Source organism: Aquarana catesbeiana, linkage group LG07 (assembly GCF_042186555.1).
Source record: "Aquarana catesbeiana isolate 2022-GZ linkage group LG07, ASM4218655v1, whole genome shotgun sequence".
Taxonomy (NCBI): Eukaryota; Metazoa; Chordata; class Amphibia; order Anura; family Ranidae; genus Aquarana; species Aquarana catesbeiana.
In genome coordinates this window covers 253,935,513-253,957,057 of record NC_133330.1, presented here as the reverse complement: position 1 = coordinate 253,957,057, position 21,545 = coordinate 253,935,513, and the positions used below count along the sequence as shown (strand labels likewise).

Genomic DNA, 21,545 nt, shown 5'->3' with positions numbered 1-21,545 from the left:
CTTAACCCGGTAAACTAACTCTCTTTCACTCTTTACATAACTCTCCTATTCAATCCAGTTACAGTTTATTCCTTTATTCCTCCTTTGCTCAGATATGAAATCAGGCTGCAGCTAACATGCCGTAACGAATATATACCTGTACTGCCTTACTAGTAACCTCCTTCTTCTGTAGATGGATGGTCTTGCCATCCACCCACCCTTCATACATCCCTATGGTGCAGAATCTGAGCATTAACATAGATACACAGGACATTGGGACCAAGACGCCTTTTCACTCTTTGACCACCGTTGCCTATCGTCTCACGCCTAGAACACCGCCTTAATGGATTGCTCCTGGATGAGGACCTACATCTGCAGGCTCTCCACCTCGGACTGTGCCTACTAATATTTTCACTAGTATCTCTGGATGATATGTAAGGGACCGGTTTGACAGTTGTGCTCGGGGGGGTGTGCCGGGATCTCCCCCGTTCCTCAACATGGAGAACACCTTCTACCATACCCCTTTAGGGGATCTATAAATACTAGCTGTCTCCGGATACCTTAGCCAGTCAAACTGCCCCCCCCACACACTTCCATGCACTTATTGGATCCGGGGGGATCCCGGCATGCACCCTTGCACATAGGCCTCTCTTCTATCAGCCAGGCTGAGAGGTAGAGGTTCATTCTCACCTCACTTCAACACTCCTCGGGCACGTATAGAAATGCTGACAGACAACTGTACTAATGCGCCCCTAATGGCGATACCAAATAACTAACCCTTCTGTTAAAATGTGTTTATTAATGCTGAGGGGCTTGCAGGGGAGGGGGATGGGGGTGAAACGCTGGCTTAGACTATTGCCCCGTTACGCCTGAAATATAGCACATAACCCAGATACCCCGATGGCATCAGCATTGACTAGACGAACAGGTCTCTCCGCCATTAAGATGCAAATTTAGGTGCCTTGACATCTCATTATTCCAGGCATTTAAGCCATACACTATGCTAAATGCGTTGGCGTGGTGTCTCACCTCCCTCCTCTGTGAGCCACCAAATATAAATCTACCGGGGCTAATTATAATGTACATAGACACCATTGTACAAATATGACTATACCAGCCTGTAATGAGCATATTTGTTTTCCGTCCCCGTTTAGAGTGCATATTATTGATGATGTTCCCTGTCATCACTGGGGCATTCACTTTGCCTAAGACTCTCTATAACAGACCACGATTTCTTTACACACACTCCACTCTAAGGGGTTTCGGAGTTATCACCATATACACTAATGTGGGTTTTCCTTGTTACAGTCATTACCATAATTAAATTCACTGTCTGAACTATGCTTTAGCATACTGTCTGGGTGGGGAGAATGGCATACAGCTTGTGAACCACATAAGGCCATCTATGGCCCATATGGCCAGTTGTCTATTGTTTATGGTTATTATTAACTGTTCCTTGATTACCTGTTACTGTACTCAACTGTCTAGTTTTTACCCTGTTTTCAGAAACACATTACTTACAAGGTTTACCTCCACATATACATAAAAATACCCTGTAGCGGCGGGTAGACACTCTCTCCAACTATCTCCTCCTCGTCACTTCTTTGCCAACCCCCACACAGCGCTTTGGTACAGTGTAGAACACTGAAGAGTTAGTATACATTGCCTGGGTGCTGTAAATCGCCGAACCTGCACAATCGTGAGAAGGGACGGCTGGTTCCCCCCTTCCTCGGTACGTTAACTTGGAGTACCTCTGACCCTCCTATCTGAGGATCATCTACCTCTGACCCTCCTATCTGAGGATCATCAACCCCACCCCTCCCCAATACAAATTCACGATATTCACCAGGCCATGACCCAACTCATCACGTCCCCTCCCAACCTCAGTGTTAAATTTTACTCACTAAAGACTCATGGACTTAATACCCCGGAAAAGAGATCCCAACTACTACTACACCTTCAAAGGACTAAAGCTCACATAGTGTTTTTACAAGAGACTCACTTTAGATCAGATAACATCCCAAAACTTCATAGCAGCTTCTATCCAACAGCATACCATGCCTCCAATACAGCTTCAAAAACCAAGGGCGTCTCGGTACTATTCTCTAAACACCGTCCCATCCAAATACAAGATATAGAACGAGACAATGAAGGTAGATACTTATTCCTCAAGGGCAAGCTACACAACAGACCTATTACACTGGCTAATTTGTATGCTCCCAATAATCACCAGGTACCCTTTTTCCGAAAAACCCTACACCAGCTTACCTCCTTTCAGAGTGGCATCCTGATAGTAGGAGGCGATTTTAATGTAGCACTATCTCCAGCCCAGGACACATCCGCAGGATCCTCATTCCTGACATACAGAGCTCTAAGAGCGATCAAATCCCAACTAAATGACCTATCTCTACACCATACTTGGCGTACTTTCCGCCCCAAAAAAAAGGACTTCACTTTCTTCTCCTCACCACACAATAAATACTCCAGACTGGACTACTTCATCTCACAGAATGACCTGACACTTTTCAATACAGCTACCATTGATCCCATGCTTCTTTCTGACCACAACCCCATCACTATGACCCTGACTTTCCCAACCTCACAAACGAATCTTTCCATTTGGCGCCTTGATAATTCACTACTGACAGACCTGGACATAACACAGAAAATCACCGAAAGCCTGACACACTATTTTCTTGAAATTGAATCTGCAGATATCTCACCTACAACTCTCTGGGCAGCACACAAATGTGTCCTCCGGGGTGAACTCATCTCTATAGCTGCGAAAAGACGTAAAGCTAAAAAAGCACATATTGAGAGCCTTTCTTAGGGTCCTTTCACACTGGGGCGGTTTGCAGGTGCTATTGCGCTAATAATAGCGCCTGCAAACCGACCCGAAAGTGCCGCTGCTTTCATTCCAGTGTGAAAGCCCCGAGAGCTTTCACACTGGAGCGATGCGCTGGCAGGACGGTAAAAAAAGTCCTGCTAGCAGCATCTTCTGAGCTTCTAGCTGCCCACATAACGCTTATACCGAAATCTGGCAAGGACACCACCTTAGTATCAAATTATAGGCCCATATCTCTCCTGAATGTGGTTGTAAAACTTTACGCGAAAATCCTCGCAAATCGTATCCTTCCTCTACTCCCCAAGCTGATATCACTAGATCAGGTAGGTTTTGTTCCTGGACGGGAGGCCAGGGATAACACCATAAAAGCCATACATCATTGGCTATCACGCTCCTCGAAACCTGTTTTTTTGTTGTCCCTCGATGCGGAGAAGGCGTTCGACAGAGTGGCATGGGACTACATGATGGCAACACTAAAGGCTATGGGATTCCCAGACCACCTACTTCAATTGATTCTCGCCCTATATTCCACGCCATCAGCCAGAATTAGGCTCAATGGCCGCCTGTCGGACGCCTTCTCCATTTCGAATGGCACACGCCAAGGATGCCCCTTATCTTCATTCTTACCATGGAGCCCCTTCTTCGTGGAATAAAAGCTAACCCCGACATTAAGGGTATTCACATCAAACACAAACATTATAAACTAGCAGCCTACGCTGATGACATCCTGCTTTTCCTTTCGGACCCACTAACCTCCATTCCCAACCTACTAAAAGACCTCACTCTATTCAAATCACTCTCTAACCTCCAAATTAACTTCTCTAAATCTAAAGCATTGAACATTACCCTACCTTCCACCACAGTAACGCACTGTCAAGCAAACTTTCCCTTTGAATGGGAACCCCACGCTATCACCTACCTAGATATTCAGATCCCCAAAAATCTTTCAAACCTATACTCCAGAAACTTTTCGCCCCTTCTACAATCAATCCAACAGGACCTACAGAGATGGAACACGGGCCTCTTTTCCTGGTTTGGAAGAGCGTCCATCATAAAAATGAATATTCTTCCCAGATTCCTATACCTCTTCCAAACCCTTCCAATCCGTATACCCGCAACGTTCTTCAAGACCTACAAACGACTCTGCAGAAACTTTATATGGTCCTCTAAAGCACCCAGACTACGCTGGGATAGATTAACCCTTCCTAAATCAAGAGGAGGAATCGGACTCCCGGATGTTTACAAATACCATTGGTCCTGCCTATTGACCAGAGTAATCGACTGGCATATTTACACAGACAATAAGGACTGGATTAAGCTTGAGGAGTCATTTGTGGGCTTTCTGATATCCCATCTACCATGGATCTCGCAGAAAACGATCCCCAAAGAATGTACTGACCATCCACTTATACACGCTACTATCCTCCATTTTAGGATGGCATGTAATAAACGCAACACGGCATCCTCGCCTGGACCCCTGACCCCTATCGAACAAAATCCTGATTTCCCTCCTGGCCTTGTAAATTCCACCATTGAAATCCCGAGGCGACTACCTTTCTTTCGAGCAGAACACTTCTTCCATAACGTTGAGTTCTCTACATACGCAACTCTAACCTCTCGCTTTCCCGAACAAACTATCCCCTTCTTTAAATATTTGCAGGTTAGGCATTTCATCCAAAGCTCTAAACCTCTGACCAAATGGCATAGGGAATACACTACCTTTAAAACCATGTACTCTCTCCTGTTCTTAGACTGCAGCCCCAAATCCAACGCCATTAGCCAACGATGGGAAAAAGAGCTATCATTAGATCTAACGTTGAATGGGAGCAGATCTTTGAACACATTCATAAAGGATCCATCAATGTATCTGCACAAGAAAACAGATACAAGCTATATTCTAGATGGTACAGGACCCCAGTTAGAATACATAAATACCACCCCAGCATTTCCCCACTCTGCTGGAGATGTAATTTATCTCAAGGTTCTCTACTCCACATATGGTGGGAGTGCCCACTCATACAACCTTTCTGGAAGGAAGTATACCGCCTCACCACCGGCCTACAAAAAATCTCTCACCCTCCACCTCATCAATGCTGCTAAACAATGCATACCGATGTTCTGGAGACAAACCAACCCCCCAACTACTTATCACTGGTTTTGCCGCATAGACAGAATAGCAGAAATAGAAGTCCTTATTCACCAGGCTAGAGAGAACCCAACTAAGTTCCAGAAAACTTGGGCCTGCTGGTCACATTTTAAAGAAACAGCCGATTACTGCAATTCCTTACACTAACACATCTCTACCCAACCTGGGGTATTCCACAAACAACTAACTGCCTATACTATACACTCACAGGGGACAGGTTCCCCCATACCTCTATCCACCCTCATATCCCTGGCCACCCCCATATACTACCTCAGCCTAAGGTTGTATATTACATTAGGTCCCTAAGAGATAATAATCCCCTCATTGTCAGGCCATTTGGTGACAGAGGTGCTTCCCCAATTACGTTTCATATTCCACTACCTTATCCTACTGGCACAGCTTATACCAAACCATCATACAGGTTAAATACACCCTTTTCTGACGACGCCTATGGAGATCATTAGCTTCCCCCATCCACGCACAGTTAGAACCCAACAGGGGTGTTTGGATGTCAGGGGAGCGTAAATCAGACTACCTATATTTTTCACTCTCCATGATACTCACACCTTACCCTAATAACCGCCAGTGGAGACATCCTCCTACTTTACTTAAAGACCTCCTTACCTTTTCCTTACTTGGTTTGGCTCTTTCTCTTATTATAAAACTTCGTTATTGTACTACAAATGTACTGTATACATCCAAACTGTAATATCCATGTACCACCTCATTGTTGTATTGTATTTTCCTCCTTGTATTACAAACTTCAATAAAAATATTGGAAATAAAAAAAAAAAATAAAAAAAAAGCCGTAACATACTTTCAGGATCATTTAGTGCTCCTGTTCTTTATGCCAGCATCTGGAGTTTGGCTATGGCACTCTCCTTGTCTGTCCACCTGCAGGCTGATTAATGTGATCAGTCTCTGAGTGGAAACCAAGCCTGTTATAAGCCAGCTCAAGCCTCATTTGGGTGCTTGTGATAGAGAGTGATACGTGTGTTGTTCCTGATTAAGCTCCCTGTCTGTGTCTGCCCTGCTTTGCTAGTTTGGATTTCCCTGTGTATGACTTTGGACCAGATAATTGGACTATTCCTTGAACTCAGCCTGCCTTTTACCTGGACTATCATAGAACCACGTTATTTGTCTGCTAACCGCAAGTATCAATTTGCTTTTCTTAGTTCGCATCTACCCTGGCGTGGAGGCCAGGCACTATAGCATTGTGTATAAGTCCTGGGGCCAACCGAGTACCAGTAGGCCTGCCTGCCTTATGAGAAAGGGGGCTGCTATAGGTGAAGAACACAGTAGCCAACTATAGTGTCTGACCACCTGCGTTGTGGTAGACATAACATTATCGCAAGTGTTTAACAAAAAATAAATTCTGCGCAGATGGACTCTACACAGGCTCGCTTATTTGCTGAAGAAATTTTCAAACTGACACACCAAGTCCAGGAACTGTCTGTGCGTGTAAATGCATCTCTAGCAGTAACACATGAGCCAGAGCCCTAAGTTAACCCGCCTGATCATTTTTCTGGTGACCCCCCACCCATGTGTTTTCCAAATTTAAAAATAGTTGTATGTTATACTTTAAGCCTAAGCCACACTCCTCTGTTTCTGAAGCACAGTAGGTTGACCAGATTATTACATGGTTGCAGGGGGAACCCCAGTCTTGGGTGTTTAGTCTCCCCACAGATGACCCAGCCAGAGGGTCAGTTGAAGCTTTTTTTAAAGGCCTTAGATTTACTCTATGATTATCCTGACTGTGCCCATTCAGCTGAAGCTAACCTTAGGTCATTATGTCAGGATAAACGCACTGCTGAACAATACTGTTCTGATTTCTGCTGCTGGGCACCTAACTCAGTGTGGAATGACCCTGCTCTCTAAGAAGCCAGTTCAAGTTAGGCTTATCAGACTCCATCAAGGACTCCTTAGTACACTACCCTGAACCAAAGTCATTGATTGAAGCCATGATATAAAAAGGCATTTATGGGAAAGGCATACAGAGAGCTTTGTCCCCCCCCCCCCAGTGCGCCGCCTACTACTTATTCTTCATTAACCCTTTCTGAGCCCTCTCAACCTCTGCTGGAGGATGAGCCCATGCAAATTGGCGCTACCCATTTATCCTCTGGGGGAAAGGCTAGAAGAACTCCGGTTATATCTGCTTATATTGTGGCAACCATGGCCACTTTGTTGCCAGCTGCCCTAATAAGCCAAGAAACACCAGGAGTCTAGTGCGGATGGGGTCCGCTTCTATAGACTATATTGTCTGTTTCCCTAAGAAATAAACTATTTGTTCCTGCACAACTTGGCTCTGCCAAGTTTTCTCATCACCTTTCAGCGTTCATAGTTTCTGGTGCTGCTAGCAACTTCATTGATAGGGGCCTAGCGCACCGTCTACAGCAGGGGTGTCCAAACTTTTTTCAAAGAGGTCCAGATTTGATGAAGTGAACATGCGTGAGAGCCGACCATTTTGCCTGTCATTCTTTGAACCATTAAAATGAAATGCAAATAAACGAATACACTGCCCAACAAGAATTCTCTTGCCTTTGTGGCTGTGTGTGGTGAAGAGTCTAAGGATGAGCTTGGGCATGGTAGTTGGATATACCGTATTTATCAGCATATAACACGCACCTTCACTTTAAGGGGGAGGTTTCTGACTTTTTTAAAATTTTAAATAAAGAACTGTGAAGCAAAATAGGGGTCAGCGCCCATCAATGCAGCCTCGCCATTGCCACGAATGCAGCCTCGCCATTGCCACGAATGCAGCCTCGCCATTGCCTCGAATGCAGCTTCTGAATGCAGCCTCACCATTGCTAAAAGTGCAGCCTGATCCATGCCCATCTGCAGCCTCGAAGGGGACAGGGAGGGGACGGGACGTACACCTACAGATTACATACAGGAGAATCTCCTATTTACTTGGCGGCCTCTTTAATACAAAGTCCTGCCTCCTATGACAGAGAGAACAGTCGTTCAATGCCAGCCCAGGAGACGGAACTTCCTATTACAGAGGCTGCCGAGTAAACCGGAGATTCTCCTGTATGTAATCTGACAACGCTTGTCCCGCCCCGCCCTGTCCCCTCCGAGGAACGATAAATACAGTGTATATCTTTTGTGGCCCCAACGAATCCTGGAGTGCCGCACTCTGGGATTCGTTGGGGGGCCACAAAAGATATATATAAACTAAAACTGGACCACGGGCCGGACTTTGGACATGCCTGGTCTACAGATTCCCGTGACTAAGGTGCACAGACCCTTCTCAGTCTTAGCTGTATAACTCTCCCTTGTCCATGGGCCTGGCCACCTTGTGCACTGTACCTATTACCCTGACCATTGGGGATTCTCATAGGGAGACCATCAACTTCTACTTGATCTCATCTCCTGATAATCCCCTTATCTTAGGGTATCCCTGGCTTAAACTTCACAATCCGCACATAGATTGGGCTACAGATAAGATTAGGTCCTGGTCCCAGACCTGCATCCAGAACTGCATTAAAACTGCTGATCAGCTGCCAATTCCTAACTCTTGTGTGGCCAGTATCAGTCATGTGCCTTTATTACAGTCCTATTCATATCCTGATCATGACAATGTTTCCAATTGTGACCCCAGTTTGCATAACCATGTGCCTTTTTATATGATAAAATACGCTGACAAGTTTATTGAATTCTTTACAGGCCACCTCTCCTGCCAATTGCCACAGCCTGAATCCCCTCTTCCAAACGTATCCACTGTCTCGCAGCCTTAAAGCGCGGTTCCACTCAAATTTTTAACTTAATCTTACCCCCTTCAGTTAATTGCATAGATGTTCAAATGCCGCACAAAATTTAATTTTTTTTTTCCATAATAATTTTATTAACAGAAGCATATATACAACAACTTGTACTGAATTAAAGGTATTTTACATTCCTTTTAAACATATTGATCCGGGTTACATATATACTACATTAATATAGACAGGTACATGTATAGACAAGTTTACAGTTATTGTTTGTTACATTCGTATGGTACTGAGCGTAACCTCTTATATTCTGCTCAAAAGGGGGTGTAAATAGCCCCCCATGAGAGTATAGGGAATGTGTTTAGAGGGAAAGATAAAGAACTGGAAAAAGAAACAAAGAAAAGAGCAGCAAAAAAAAAAAAAAAAAAAAAGGTTCGGCCTGTCCAATCTCCCCGAGCGGGACCCCCCCCCCCCCCCCCCCCCCCAACGCTTCTTGAATTGTGATGATTTTGGATGATTCAGTTATTTATCCTCTTGAAGAGACCAGCGTGATTGTCAAGGTCTGTATGTTCTGTAACGCTGGGTTGATTTGAAGTAAGTCCAGCAAGCCCATGTGGTCGTGAACTTTTGAATTCGTTCTTGAGAGATATGTACCAACTCCTCCATCTCCTCTATCCTGGAGATCCTCTGGAACCATTCCCCTATTGTGGGGATGGAGGTGGATCGCCAATGTTTTGGTATGCAGAGCCTAGCCGCATTCACCAAATGCATAGCCAAAGATTTGTAATACTCACTTTTAGTTAGGTGAGTGTGGTGGAGGAGGTACTGGGCAGGCGAGAAGGCCAGAGAGTATGTTGTGATATGTGAGATAAGGTCATGCACTTCCTTCCAGAAAGGTTGTATGGAGTCACAATCCCACCATATGTGTAACATAGTCCCTTTAGCTTTTCCGCATCTCCAGCAAGTATCTGGGACGGTAGGGTAAAACTTATGTAGAAGTGATGGGGTCCTATACCAACGTGTTTGGATTTTATATCCATTCTCCTGAATGGCAACATTAGGGGAGCCCTTGTGTATATATTCATTGATTCATGTCCAGTCCTCCTCTGTCAAGGTCGTCTGGAGGTCCACTCCCCAAGCTTTGTGTGCTGAGTCAGGGGTGTAAGCGACATCTTCTGAAAGTGTATTGTATATGTGGGAGATTAGATGTCTCTGTGGAGAAGTGCGGGTGCATATTTCCTCGAATGAAGTTAGTTGTCTGGTCCAGGTCGGGGTTGTGCCCTGGGTAGAAAGGAAATGTCGAATCTGTCTATACGTCCAGAAGGGAAAGGATTTGAGCAGAGAGAGGTCGACTAGGTTCTCGTATGATCTAGGGGTTTTGTCAGCAAAGAACTGATACGCTAGTATTTTATCATATGGCCATGTTTGGTTAAGGAAGGAATGTGATAGCCCAGGTACGAAATCAGGGTTCCCCCTCAAAGGAGTTAAAGGGCCCGGTATAGAAGATATGAAAGAGAGTTTGATTGCTCTTCTGAAAGAGTTAAGCGACGCTGATATAAAAGGGTGCGCTAACGTCTGCTGTGGAACTTGTCCTGGCAAAATCCAGGGTAGAGATTCCAGTGGGAGGTGAGAGAATGATTTCTCCAAAGTGACCCAAGTTTTACCCGGCTCATGAACATTCCAGTCTACCAGCCGAGCAAGATGACTTGCCAGGAAGTACTTATGGAGGTCTGGGAGTCTGATGCCTCCCTTAAGCTTTGGCCGCGTAAGTTGGGTGAATTTTATGCGTGGAGGGGAGCCTTTCCACAAAAATAGAGTGCACATCTTCCTGTATGTAGCAAAAAAAGAGGCCGGTAGATTAATAGGTATACATTGGATAAAATATAGGAATCGCGGTAGAGTTATCATTTTTAGAAGGGCTGAGCGACCGAACCAAGAAATGTTAAGGGTCCCCCATTCTTTTAAGTCATGTTGAGCTTTTTTCAAGACCTGGAGGAAATTGGTCCTGTAGAGATCTTCCAGTTTGGTAGGAATTTGAACACCTAGGTAGGTTATTGAGCGTTGACTCCACTGAAAAGGGGAGGAGGATTGACAGCGTTCAAGTTCCTGCGATGTAAGCGTGATATTTAAGGCTTGTGATTTTGCATAGTTAATCTTAACCTCCCTGGCGGTATGATTATTTCGGATTTTAGGTGCTGAAAGCGGTACCATTATTTTGCATGGAAATTTGGTGTTTTATATTGTAGGTCTGTAAATCTTAACAATAACACACTTAAATCTGTCCAAACCAGAGTCTAGTAGATATCCCGGGTATGATAAAGTTTGAAACACAAAAACATAAATTATAATATAATAAATAAAAATAAATAATTAAAAAAAATAAAAAAAAATAGTAATAAAATAAATTTCCCCACAATTCACTATCGCTCAATTCTGCAAGTGTTCTAATTTATTATCGCTGTTTTCTAGCTGGTCTAAAGCCACTTTTGACGTAAAGGGACACTTTTTGGTTGCTATGGACAATCTCCAGTTTCCAGGCAGAAAGAACAGTGTATATCATGTAAAACTGCATGCAGGGCATGGGCCAGAGCACTGGGGACAAAAGGGATGTGAAATCATTTCATACAGTACTGTAATCTGTAAGATTACAGTACTGTATGTGTTATGATTTTGACAGTTTTTTGAATTTGCCGCCAGGCTCCGCCCCCGTGCGTCGCGCCGCTCGCAGGGAACGGAGCCTGGCACAGAGAGGCTTCGGAGGAGGACGGAGCCCTCGGACACTGCGGGGGACATCGCAGGATCCCGGGGACAAGGTAAGTAACGCCGCCCCAGGATCCTGCAATGCGATCCCGAGTGTGGCTCGGGGTTACCGCTAATGGTACTGAATTTTAACCCCGAGCCACACTCGGGAAAACCGCCAGGGAGGCTACAGTGTGATAGATTCCCAAAGTGTTCAATGTCTTTGAGCAAGTTGGGTATAGAGGTGATTGGGGAGGACAAGGAAAGCAAAATGTCATCTGCAAACGCTGAGACTTTGTATTCCCTTCCTTTGATTGTAATGCCTGCAATGTCAGGGTTGGCCATTAGTCTGTTAAGGAAGGGTTCCAAAGATAGCACAAAAATTAAAGGTGAAAGGGGGCAGCCCTGGCGCGTGCCGTTTCTTATAGGGAAGGCTTTCGACAGGTGGCCATTTACTCTTACAGTTGCGCTCGGGTTAGAGTACAGCGCTGAGATGTGGGAACAAATTTTTTTTTTTATCGCTGTAATTACCTTTATATTGTACTTTATTGTGGCACTTCCTGTCTCTCCTCCCATGGGAGTAGGCGTGTTGCCTTTCCCTGGCGCCGCACTGTCTCCTGGGAGCTTAGTGTCAGGCTTCCCAAGATTCAGTGCGGAAACAATGATAATGCGTGTGAACAAGATGTGAATGAACAGTATTCACTGCATCCAGGAAATCAATGTTTAGATGGAAACAGCCAGCATCACATTTTTTAAGTTATTCTTCAGTACGATAATAGACAGGCAGAAATATTACACCCAAACTGTGAGTATTATTTTGGGGTTAGCAAAGTGTCTCAATGACCTAAAAAAAAAAAAAAAAAAAAAAAAAAAAAGATTGGTCGCCGGACTCCCGCTTTAAGCCCTGTTTAGAAACTTCCTCTAAGTCCTCAGAAGTCAAGCCCCCTGGACTGCCCCTACCTTTGCCTGTCGCTAAACTCCCTTGGACACACAGCCAGGCTAACTTGTCCGCAAGTTCCACAGTCGATATGCCTGGCGATGTGATTCAGGTATTGGAAACGCCTGAAAACAATAATTTGGAGGGGTGTCACCATAATTTAGGCCCTATAGTATCTCTGGCAATTTATGTTAATCGTTAGGCCATTCCTCACAAAATGTTTGTGGATAGTCTGGGATAGCTTCCATTTTCATCACAAGGACAACTTTTTTTTAATGCTTTTATTCATGCGCTAAAAGGTAACTTGTGAAATCTATGAGCTGAGTGATGCTTGGCTGGCAAGCAGATACTCTGCCCTCAAAACTTTGACTTGCTGACCTCATGTACACTGCTGCTGGTAAACGGGTATACGGACGTTTAGAAGCAGTTGGGCATTTTTTTCAACTGCTCCTAAACTCTCTTATCTTATCAGTACATGTACACAGGGTCGTTTACAGTAGTTTCTAGGCAGTTGAGTTTAGAAGCTTTTTTGGAACGCAAAAAAATGGGTTGAGGAGCTGAGTTTAGAGGTATTTCAAGCGCCAAGCGCTTCTAAACGCGGTAACTCGCATTTAGCCGCGTTTCATTTACAGGCTTTTTTTTTTTTTCAATTTTTGGCTATTTTGAAAAAAATTCAATGTTTGTTTTTGTTTTTCCTTTTCTTTTAAAACGCTTTTAAACACAATTGTAAACGCGGCAAGTCGGACGTTTTAAACGTGGGTTACTATCTGTCAAGTTAAATCGTTCAGGAGAGGTTGTAATAACATCCCGTATACATGAAGCCTAACAAGTATGAAGAATAAATTGGAGGCAAATGCAGCCTGGTAACTAAAGATCCGCATTGGCAGCCTAAATGTGGAGGTGATACAGGTTTCCTTCCATGTGTAATGGGAATATTAAGGCATTGATTATAGTGAATCACAGCCAAAACTACGGTTCTTAGTGCTTCTGATTAAATATATGCTCCAATGGAAAGTAGTGGGGCTTTATTTGTTTTGTGTTTTTGCTTTGTGTTTCTATTTGTTCATTGGTGGATTAAATGAAGTCAGGGGATTTGCTCATGCATTTGCTTCTATACCTCTGCTGTAATAAGACTTACAATGGTAACTTGTCCATCTTTTACAGATATGACCCAAAGACAAACCAGTGGAGCAGCGATGTGGCTCCTACCAGCACTTGCAGGACAAGTGTTGGTGTTGCAGTTCTAGGGGGATATCTTTATGCTGTGGGTGGACAAGATGGTGTCTCTTGCCTCAACATCGTTGAAAGGTATTTGGGCTCTGCACCTTATAGAGTTATGTTTGTATAATATGCATTCGCAATATAATTCAGGCATATCCATGTTCTTCAAAGAGTGGTGTTTTACTTCCATATTTTTTAGTGGATATTATATCTTAAATAGCGATTGTAATTTGCAGCTCAGAACTTCTCAAAGCAATCCCCATATGGTCCACGATGTGTTACAATCAATGCTGACAAAGTGCCAGAACCTTGGGGTGTTATGCTGATCTAATGGCTCCAGTACTTTCACAATCCTGGGATTATTAAGATTTGAAATTTTGACCTAACTGATTTTTCATTTCTCAGCGAGAGAAAGTATTGCAGCTGGAAGCAGTAAGGCTATTCGAATGTTCTGCAGGAAGTCAGAGATTGCAGCCACTAGATTTCTTTATGTACTTTTTTTTTCTTCTTCAAGTGGGGCCAAGGATGTACATGAATATCAGACACAGTCTAAATGATAGGGCCTTAACTACTATCATCCAAAGCCAGAACCTCAGTGGTTGGTAAATTGCACAAAAGTCAAGGCCTTGTGTACAGCCTGGCTCTGGGATCCACATTTTTCTTGAAATTCCAGGAATGTGTGCGATGGGACTTCCACATTTATGCATGGAAATTTTTACATATTGGAAAAAAAAAAGCACATAAAATTACAGGCAAGTCAAAGCAGATACTACGTAAATTGCTTCATTGTTCTTAGCCAGTGCTGGCACTTTAGTTAGCACAGTTCAGAGGAGGTACAGCAGAAGGTAATATTTAAAATCGTTGTTACTTGGGTATATGCACTCCTTAGCTGAGAAATCAAATAACTCTAAGGGCCAGTTCACACCACATGCAGTCCAGTGCGTTTTTTTTCTGCATGGAAAGTAGGTGTTATGTTTTTCAATGGCATAGTTCACACCAGTGATTGCAGATCCAGTTCCATAAAAAAAAGTAGAACACGCTGCGTTTTTCCTGCACTGGACTATACTGAAACATTTTAAAATTCATCAAAACGCACCGGAATGCAACAGAACACACCAAAACGCACCAAAAATGCACTGAAACACACATGTCGCTATTTAAGGTTAAGAAAAGAGGGAGGAAAAAGGGCACTGGACTGCATCAAAAATGTACCAAAGACGCATCAAAAATGCGCATGTAGAAAAGCATCTGGAACGCATCCGGACTGCGTTCCTGCCAGTTCACACCATAGAAACGCAGTCCGGATGCATTCCAGATGCTTTTCTGCATACACGTTTTTGGTGCATTTTTGATGCAGTCCAGTGCATCCCCTCCCCCCCCTTTTTTTTCTTACCTTAAATAAGGACAGGTGTGTTCCAGTGCGTTTTCAAGTGAATAAAATCAATCAGCGCAATCAGACCAAAATAATAATAAAAAAGTGTATTCCCCCTAGTTGCTTGCTAAAACGCTAAACAGCAATTCCACCCACCGTAGGAAACCATTAAATCCAATAAAAATAGTGTAGCATAACATCTTACCAATACATACTAAAAATCAAGTGTCAAATTTTAATAAATATATAATGCATCACTTTAAAAAAAGTCCAATATTCAATGATCCACAGTCCAGTGTCTCTCTAATGATTATATCATTGCAGTAAACAAACACCCAATCTATATTCATGGTTCTGTGCTCATCCTTTACCGAGTGAAAAACCTAGTCACCTCAAGGAACAAGGAATACACATGTAATGTGTGTAACTCAGTATCTCAATAACCATAAATCAGCTCTTCAGTCCTCCTCCCCCCTGCTCCAGGTTTCTGCTTCCTATCACTCCACCGCACAGTGCACACATCCATAGCCAGGTTATAAAATGAAGAGGCACAGAAACAGTGTACACACGTTTATTCCCCACACAGCATGCACTTACTTTAACAATGATTTTCACAGCGCTTCAATAACACCCACATCAGCCAACTCCGCTCCCGGGCACAAGAACGGCCTGTGATTGGGTTTCTTCAGTAGGCACCATCACAGCCTCCCATTGGCTCAATACCCACCATGTGTTCCGCCTACCAAACTTCATCAAACCCAGCAGCACAACTTCATCTCGTCCACGCCCACCCTAGACACATCACTCCTGGCCCCAGAGCGGTGTGGGAGATGTAGTTCTATGGGAGGGCATGTGGTGTGGACGAGATGCACCTTGTACAGGATTTTCTCACGTGCCCACAGAGAGGGTTTGGTGTGCCAACTGTGGCAAGCGTGCCATAGGTTCGCCATCACTGACCTAGGCTTATAGCAACACATGACAAGTTCTTCCGTTCAAAGCTTCCAACACCAATTTGATAAGCACTTTGAGCCCCGCGAGAGAAAAGCCCTATGAAAATGTTATTACTATTAATACTTTCTTACCAAAAGTAGGCTGCTCTATACTCCTAATGCAGATGTTTAACACAAGATTGTTTAAGCATGAATGTTTTGTTATCTTTTATGCTAGGTACGACCCAAAGGAAAACAAATGGACACGTGTAGCCTCTATGAGTACAAGGAGACTAGGAGTGGCTGTTGCAGTTCTAGGTGGTTTTCTATATGCTGTTGGGGGATCAGATGGTACATCTCCTCTCAATACAGGTTAGTAAATCTTAAAATCTATATCCAACTTCCTTTCAAATCTGTTGTGAGATTATTACTCCATACCAATTCATTTAATATTTCTGTCCATGCAGTCTGTATTGTTTCCTGTATTGATATATTAACTTGGTCTCAGTAGTTACTCTGAAGGCCGCCAGTCCTAGAAGTGAAGTGCTGGCTTGTCACAAGCCTAATATACAATACCTGCACTCTGATCCCAAATCAACAAATCCCCTAAAACAGGGGTATTGAATTGAAATTCACGAGGTCCGGTCAGTAAAATATTCTTCCAGCAGAGGTCTGAATATCATGTCAGTACCCGTGGCGCATTTTCACATGTGCCAAACTACATCTTGCTGCAGCACCATGCGGCTTGGTGCGGCGTGATTTTGGAAAAAAAAGGTCAAGGACTTCTTTCTCCACTTTTCTTGCGGGTAGTGCAGCCCATTCAAATGGGCTGACCTACCCATAACGTGTGCACCTAATGCACATACACAGATCTGAACCCATCCTTACATCAGTGTCCTCAGTCCCCTCCCCCTTCACACCCCTCTTGATGGGTTTCCTCAGGTCCCCCTTTACATCACCCCCTCCACCCCTTTCACAGTAATGTTCTCACATTTCCTTAACATCAACCCCCTGACAGTGCTGTCCTCTGTCCCTATTTACATTAGCCCCCTCCCACTTACTGTCCTCAGTCTCCCTCCCCCACATTACTGTCCTTAGCCACCCCCACATTACTGTCTTAGGCCCCCTTCACATTACTGTCATTGCCCCCCACATTACTTTTCTCAGTCCCCACCCCCACCCCCACATCGCTGTACTCAGCCCCCAACTTTAATGGCCTCAGCTCCCCCCACATTCCAGCCCTCAGCATCCCCAACTTGAATGTCCTCAGCCCCCCCCCCCACATTACAGTCCTCAGCTCCCCTCACATTACAGTCCTCAGCATCCCCCACTTTAATGTCCTGAGCCGACCAACACACACACAAACGCCACACACATTATAGTCCTCAGCTCTCCCCACATTACAGTCCTTGGCTTCCCCCACTTTAATGTCCTCAGCCCCCCCACATTAAAGTCTTCAGGTCCCACAATTCAATGTCATCTTCACAATAAATATATATATATATATATATATATATATATATATATATATATATATATATATACACACATACATACATATACACACACACACACTCTTGTGCTCATAAATTTACATGCCCTGGCAGAATTTGAATCTTGGCCATTTTTCAGAGAATATGAATAACATAAAAACATTTCTTTCACTCATGGTTAGTGTTTGGCTGAAGCCATTTATTATCAATCGACTGTGTTTACTCTTTTTAAATCATAATGGCAACAGAAACTACCCAATTGACCCTGATCAAAAGTTTACATACCCTGGTGATTTTGGCCTGATAACATGCACACAAGTTGACACAAAGGGGTTTGAATGGCCATTAAAAGGTAACCATGATGGTACCGCGGCGTTCCAAATGAAACAGTAATGTGGTCCGCATTTTGACCGCGGCCCACCATTTAGTGATGCCTGCACTAAAAGCTGCTGGCTAAAATTTCATCCCCAAGGATGAAGAATAATTAAAGTCTTCCTTTTAAATTGTACCTACAGGTAAGCCTATAATAAGGCTTACCTGTAGGTACTGTAAATATCTCCAATATCTCCCTTGCACCGTTTAGGAGATATTTACTATATACTCTGCCGCTGGCATCATTGGCGCATGTGCATTGAAGGAACGGCCGATTGTGCCGTTTCTACAGGGCCCTGTGCCGTGACTGGCGGCTCCCACGGGAGTGACGACATCGCGGCTCCGGTCAGTCACTGTGCCGGAGCCCGCAAACGCAGAAGAAACTCCAGGGAAAATGTTAGCCGTGTCAGCAGTGTGTGGGCGCCGCTGCAACAGCTTTGTTCTAAGGTAAGTACTTCATAATGAGTTCGCTCGTTTATGCCTTTGTCTGTCTTACAGGGTTTGTTTTGTTTTTGTTTTTTTTATTTTTTGTTTTTTGTTCTTTTAGGGTTTACAACCCCGCTTTAAGTGAACCAGTGATGTAGAATTTAAATGCGAGTTATATTGGACTATTTAATAGATAAGTGTTTCATACCCCAAAACATAAAGTAGAAAATGCCTATCTCTGAGGAAGTGGGTGCGTCCCGAAATGCGTTAGTGTACCCTGTGTTCTGTGCATGTTCATGCACTGTGTTTATGGCCTTTTGTCAGTTGTATTTTGTGAGTACCCACTTTTATACAAAAATTTCTTATTTAACTACTAAGGCCAATTTTCAGCTTTCAGTGCTGTCACTTTTTAAATGACAATTGCGCGGTCATGCTACACTGTACCCAAACTAAATTTTTATCATTTTTTTCCCACAATTAGAGCTTTCTTTTGGTGGTATTTGATCACCTGTGCGGTTTTTGTTTTTTGCTAAACAAATAAAAAGACCGAAAATTTTGAAAAAAAAAGTTTTTCTTTGTTTTCGTTATAAAATTTTGTAAATAAGTACGTTTTCTCCTTCACTGATGGACACTGATAAGCTGCACGGATGGGCACTGATTAGGTGGCACTAGTGGGCACTCATAGGTGACACTGATGGGCACTGAAAGGCTGCACTAATGGGTACTTATGGGTGGCACTGAAAGGCAGCACTGATGAGCACTGAAAGGCGGCACTGATGGCTTGCACTGATGAGCACTGATGGCTTGCACTGATGAGCACTGATGGCTTGCACTGATGAGCACTGATGGCTTGCACTGATGAGCACTGATGGCTTGCACTGATGGCTTGCACTGATGGCTTGCACTGATGGCTTGCACTGATGGCTTGCACTGATGGCTTGCACTGATGGCTTGCACTGATGGCTTGCACTGATGGCTTGCACTGATGGCTTGCACTGATGGCTTGCACTGATAGAGTTCACTGATGGCTTGCACTGATAGAGTTCACTGATGGCTTGCACTGATAGAGTTCACTGATGGCTTGCACTGATAGAGTTCACTGATGGCTTGCACTGATAGAGTTCACTGATGGCTTGCACTGATAGAGTTCACTGATGGCTTGCACTGATAGAGTTCACTGATGGCTTGCACTGATTGAGTTCACTGATGGCTTGCACTGATAGAGTTCACTGATGGGCATCATTTCTGGCACTGGCAGGCATTTTTCATTGGCACTGATTGGCAGCTGCCTGGGCACTGATTGCCATTTCCCTGGTTTAGGGTGGCATCCTGGTGGTCCTGGGCGGGCATCCAAGGAGGGGCTGCGCAGATAAACAATCAGCACAGACACCCCACCCCCCGTCAGGGGAGCAGCCGATCGCCTCTCCTCACTCGCGTCTGTCAGACGCGAGTGAGGAAAAGCCGGTCAACAGCTCTTCCTGTTTACATCTTGATCAGCCGGGATTGGACACGGCTGATCACATGGTAAAGAGCCTCTGTCAGAGACTCTTTATCTAGATCGGAGTTGCGCTGTGTCAGACTGACACGCCGCAACAATCGCCACTGATATCCTGACAACGTCATATGACATCCGGTCAGGATATTGCAACCACTTTGCCGACATGATTTTGCTATATGGCGGGCGGCAAGTGGTTAAATTATCTCTGATAATGCACTAGGTGTGCGTGCCTTCCGTTTCTGTTTTTCATAAAGTAGAAAATAACCAACATATGAAAAACACACACTTAAATAATCACAATAGTGCGTATAATATATAAATGTATTCATGAAGAAAGCATGATCAACATCCACATACACCAACACTCAGTGTATAAGCAATAATCGTATATAGCAGTTCATAGAAAGTCCTTCAATTAGCTTGTCAACCACATGCCGTTTATCCCTTCTTCCCTCAATCCTTCACCTCTTTTGCGCCACATAAACTGTATAAATACAGAGTGCTCACCAAATTTGTATGATCTCTTATCTCTAGGATGGTCATCGCACCTGATGTACATAGGGTTAAAGCAACTCTCTTTTGTCAGCTTCTTCTTCAGTTGAGTCCTTATTTATCCAGCCCTTCGGTCAGCATAAAAATACAAGCAAACACTCCCCGGCTCAATAAAATCCCAGAAGTCCAGCCTCTTGAAATTTTTTCTCAGTGCAGGTCTGCAACTAATTCCTAGACACTGGAAAACCACCATCCCCCCCCATCCCTCTTGGAGTGGGAAAGTGAAATCAATGATATCATGCTTATAGAGGAGATACATGCCAAAGCCTTGGATAAATGTGACAAATTCTCCACCACCTGCAGTATCTGGAGGCATTACTCTACATCTGAGAAATTGAAGCACAGACTCTCAGCGACAAGAACCCCCTGAGAGCCCAATCACAATAACCCTGCTCTTACTCCCCCGATTTGAACCCCCCCCCCCCCTTGATTGGAGCTCGCTGTCTCCCCGCCCCCTCCCCCGCCCCTTTCTTTTCTATACACTCTTCTCTTCCCTTTTTATGACTTGCCTTTTTTTTGTCTTCCCCTCTTATCTACACCTCCAGCTTGGTTGTACAAAATCTCATTTCGGAATTACCAGTATTCTGGCTCTCTACCTTGAATATAGGTACTACTTAATGCCATATATATAAGTATATAGGTTCCACTGGCCCACAGGACAATACAACTTATTGAACCTAAGATACAAATACAGAAAACAATGAGATCCAGTACAGTAAGCCCTGGCACTTCTGGGTTCCCAACAGCATATGAGGTCACTTCCGTTGTCACGAATATGACGTCAGTCTACTCAGGAAATGTTATATAATCTCCTTGCTTTGATGCTCACTGTGCCATATATTCATGCTGATAAATGATTTTGTTCTGCAGATCAGGTAAAAAAGATGTGACTGATCCATCATCTCATTGTTTTGTATGTTTCAGTGGAGCGCTACAATCCTCAGGAAAACCGCTGGCACACAATAGCACCAATGGGCACACGACGAAAGCACCTGGGCTGTGCTGTGTACCAGGATATGATCTATGCAGTAGGTGGAAGAGATGACACCACAGAGCTAAGCAGTGCTGAACGGTACAATCCCAGGACCAATCAGTGGTCACCCGTGGTTGCCATGACTTCCCGACGAAGTGGGGTAAGACGGCTCTTAAACTTTGTATTCATATAGTAGGATGGAAAGGTGCAAACAAAATATAACCATGTTATTTTATCTTAATTATATAGCTTAGGACTTGTCGTCCTAGATCATGGGTTATATGCTACTACCTTGAGGTGATTGAACACTGGCAAAAGATTTGCGAGAAACGCATCTAAGTGCACACTCGTAG

General features: G+C 44.0%; 1 protein-coding gene across 5 annotated transcripts in view; it reads left to right on the top strand.

The window, feature by feature from the left end:
• KLHL20 (kelch like family member 20) overlaps positions 1-21,545 on the top strand; it is a 151,634-nt gene that overhangs the window by 107,411 nt on the left and 22,678 nt on the right. For all 5 annotated transcript variants that reach the window (XM_073593211.1, XM_073593214.1, XM_073593213.1 and 2 more), the window contains 3 exons: positions 13,521-13,664; positions 16,117-16,250; positions 21,144-21,352. In XM_073593211.1, coding sequence (XP_073449312.1) covers positions 13,521-13,664; positions 16,117-16,250; positions 21,144-21,352 — 487 coding nt within the window. The remainder of the gene's footprint in view (positions 1-13,520; positions 13,665-16,116; positions 16,251-21,143; positions 21,353-21,545) is intronic.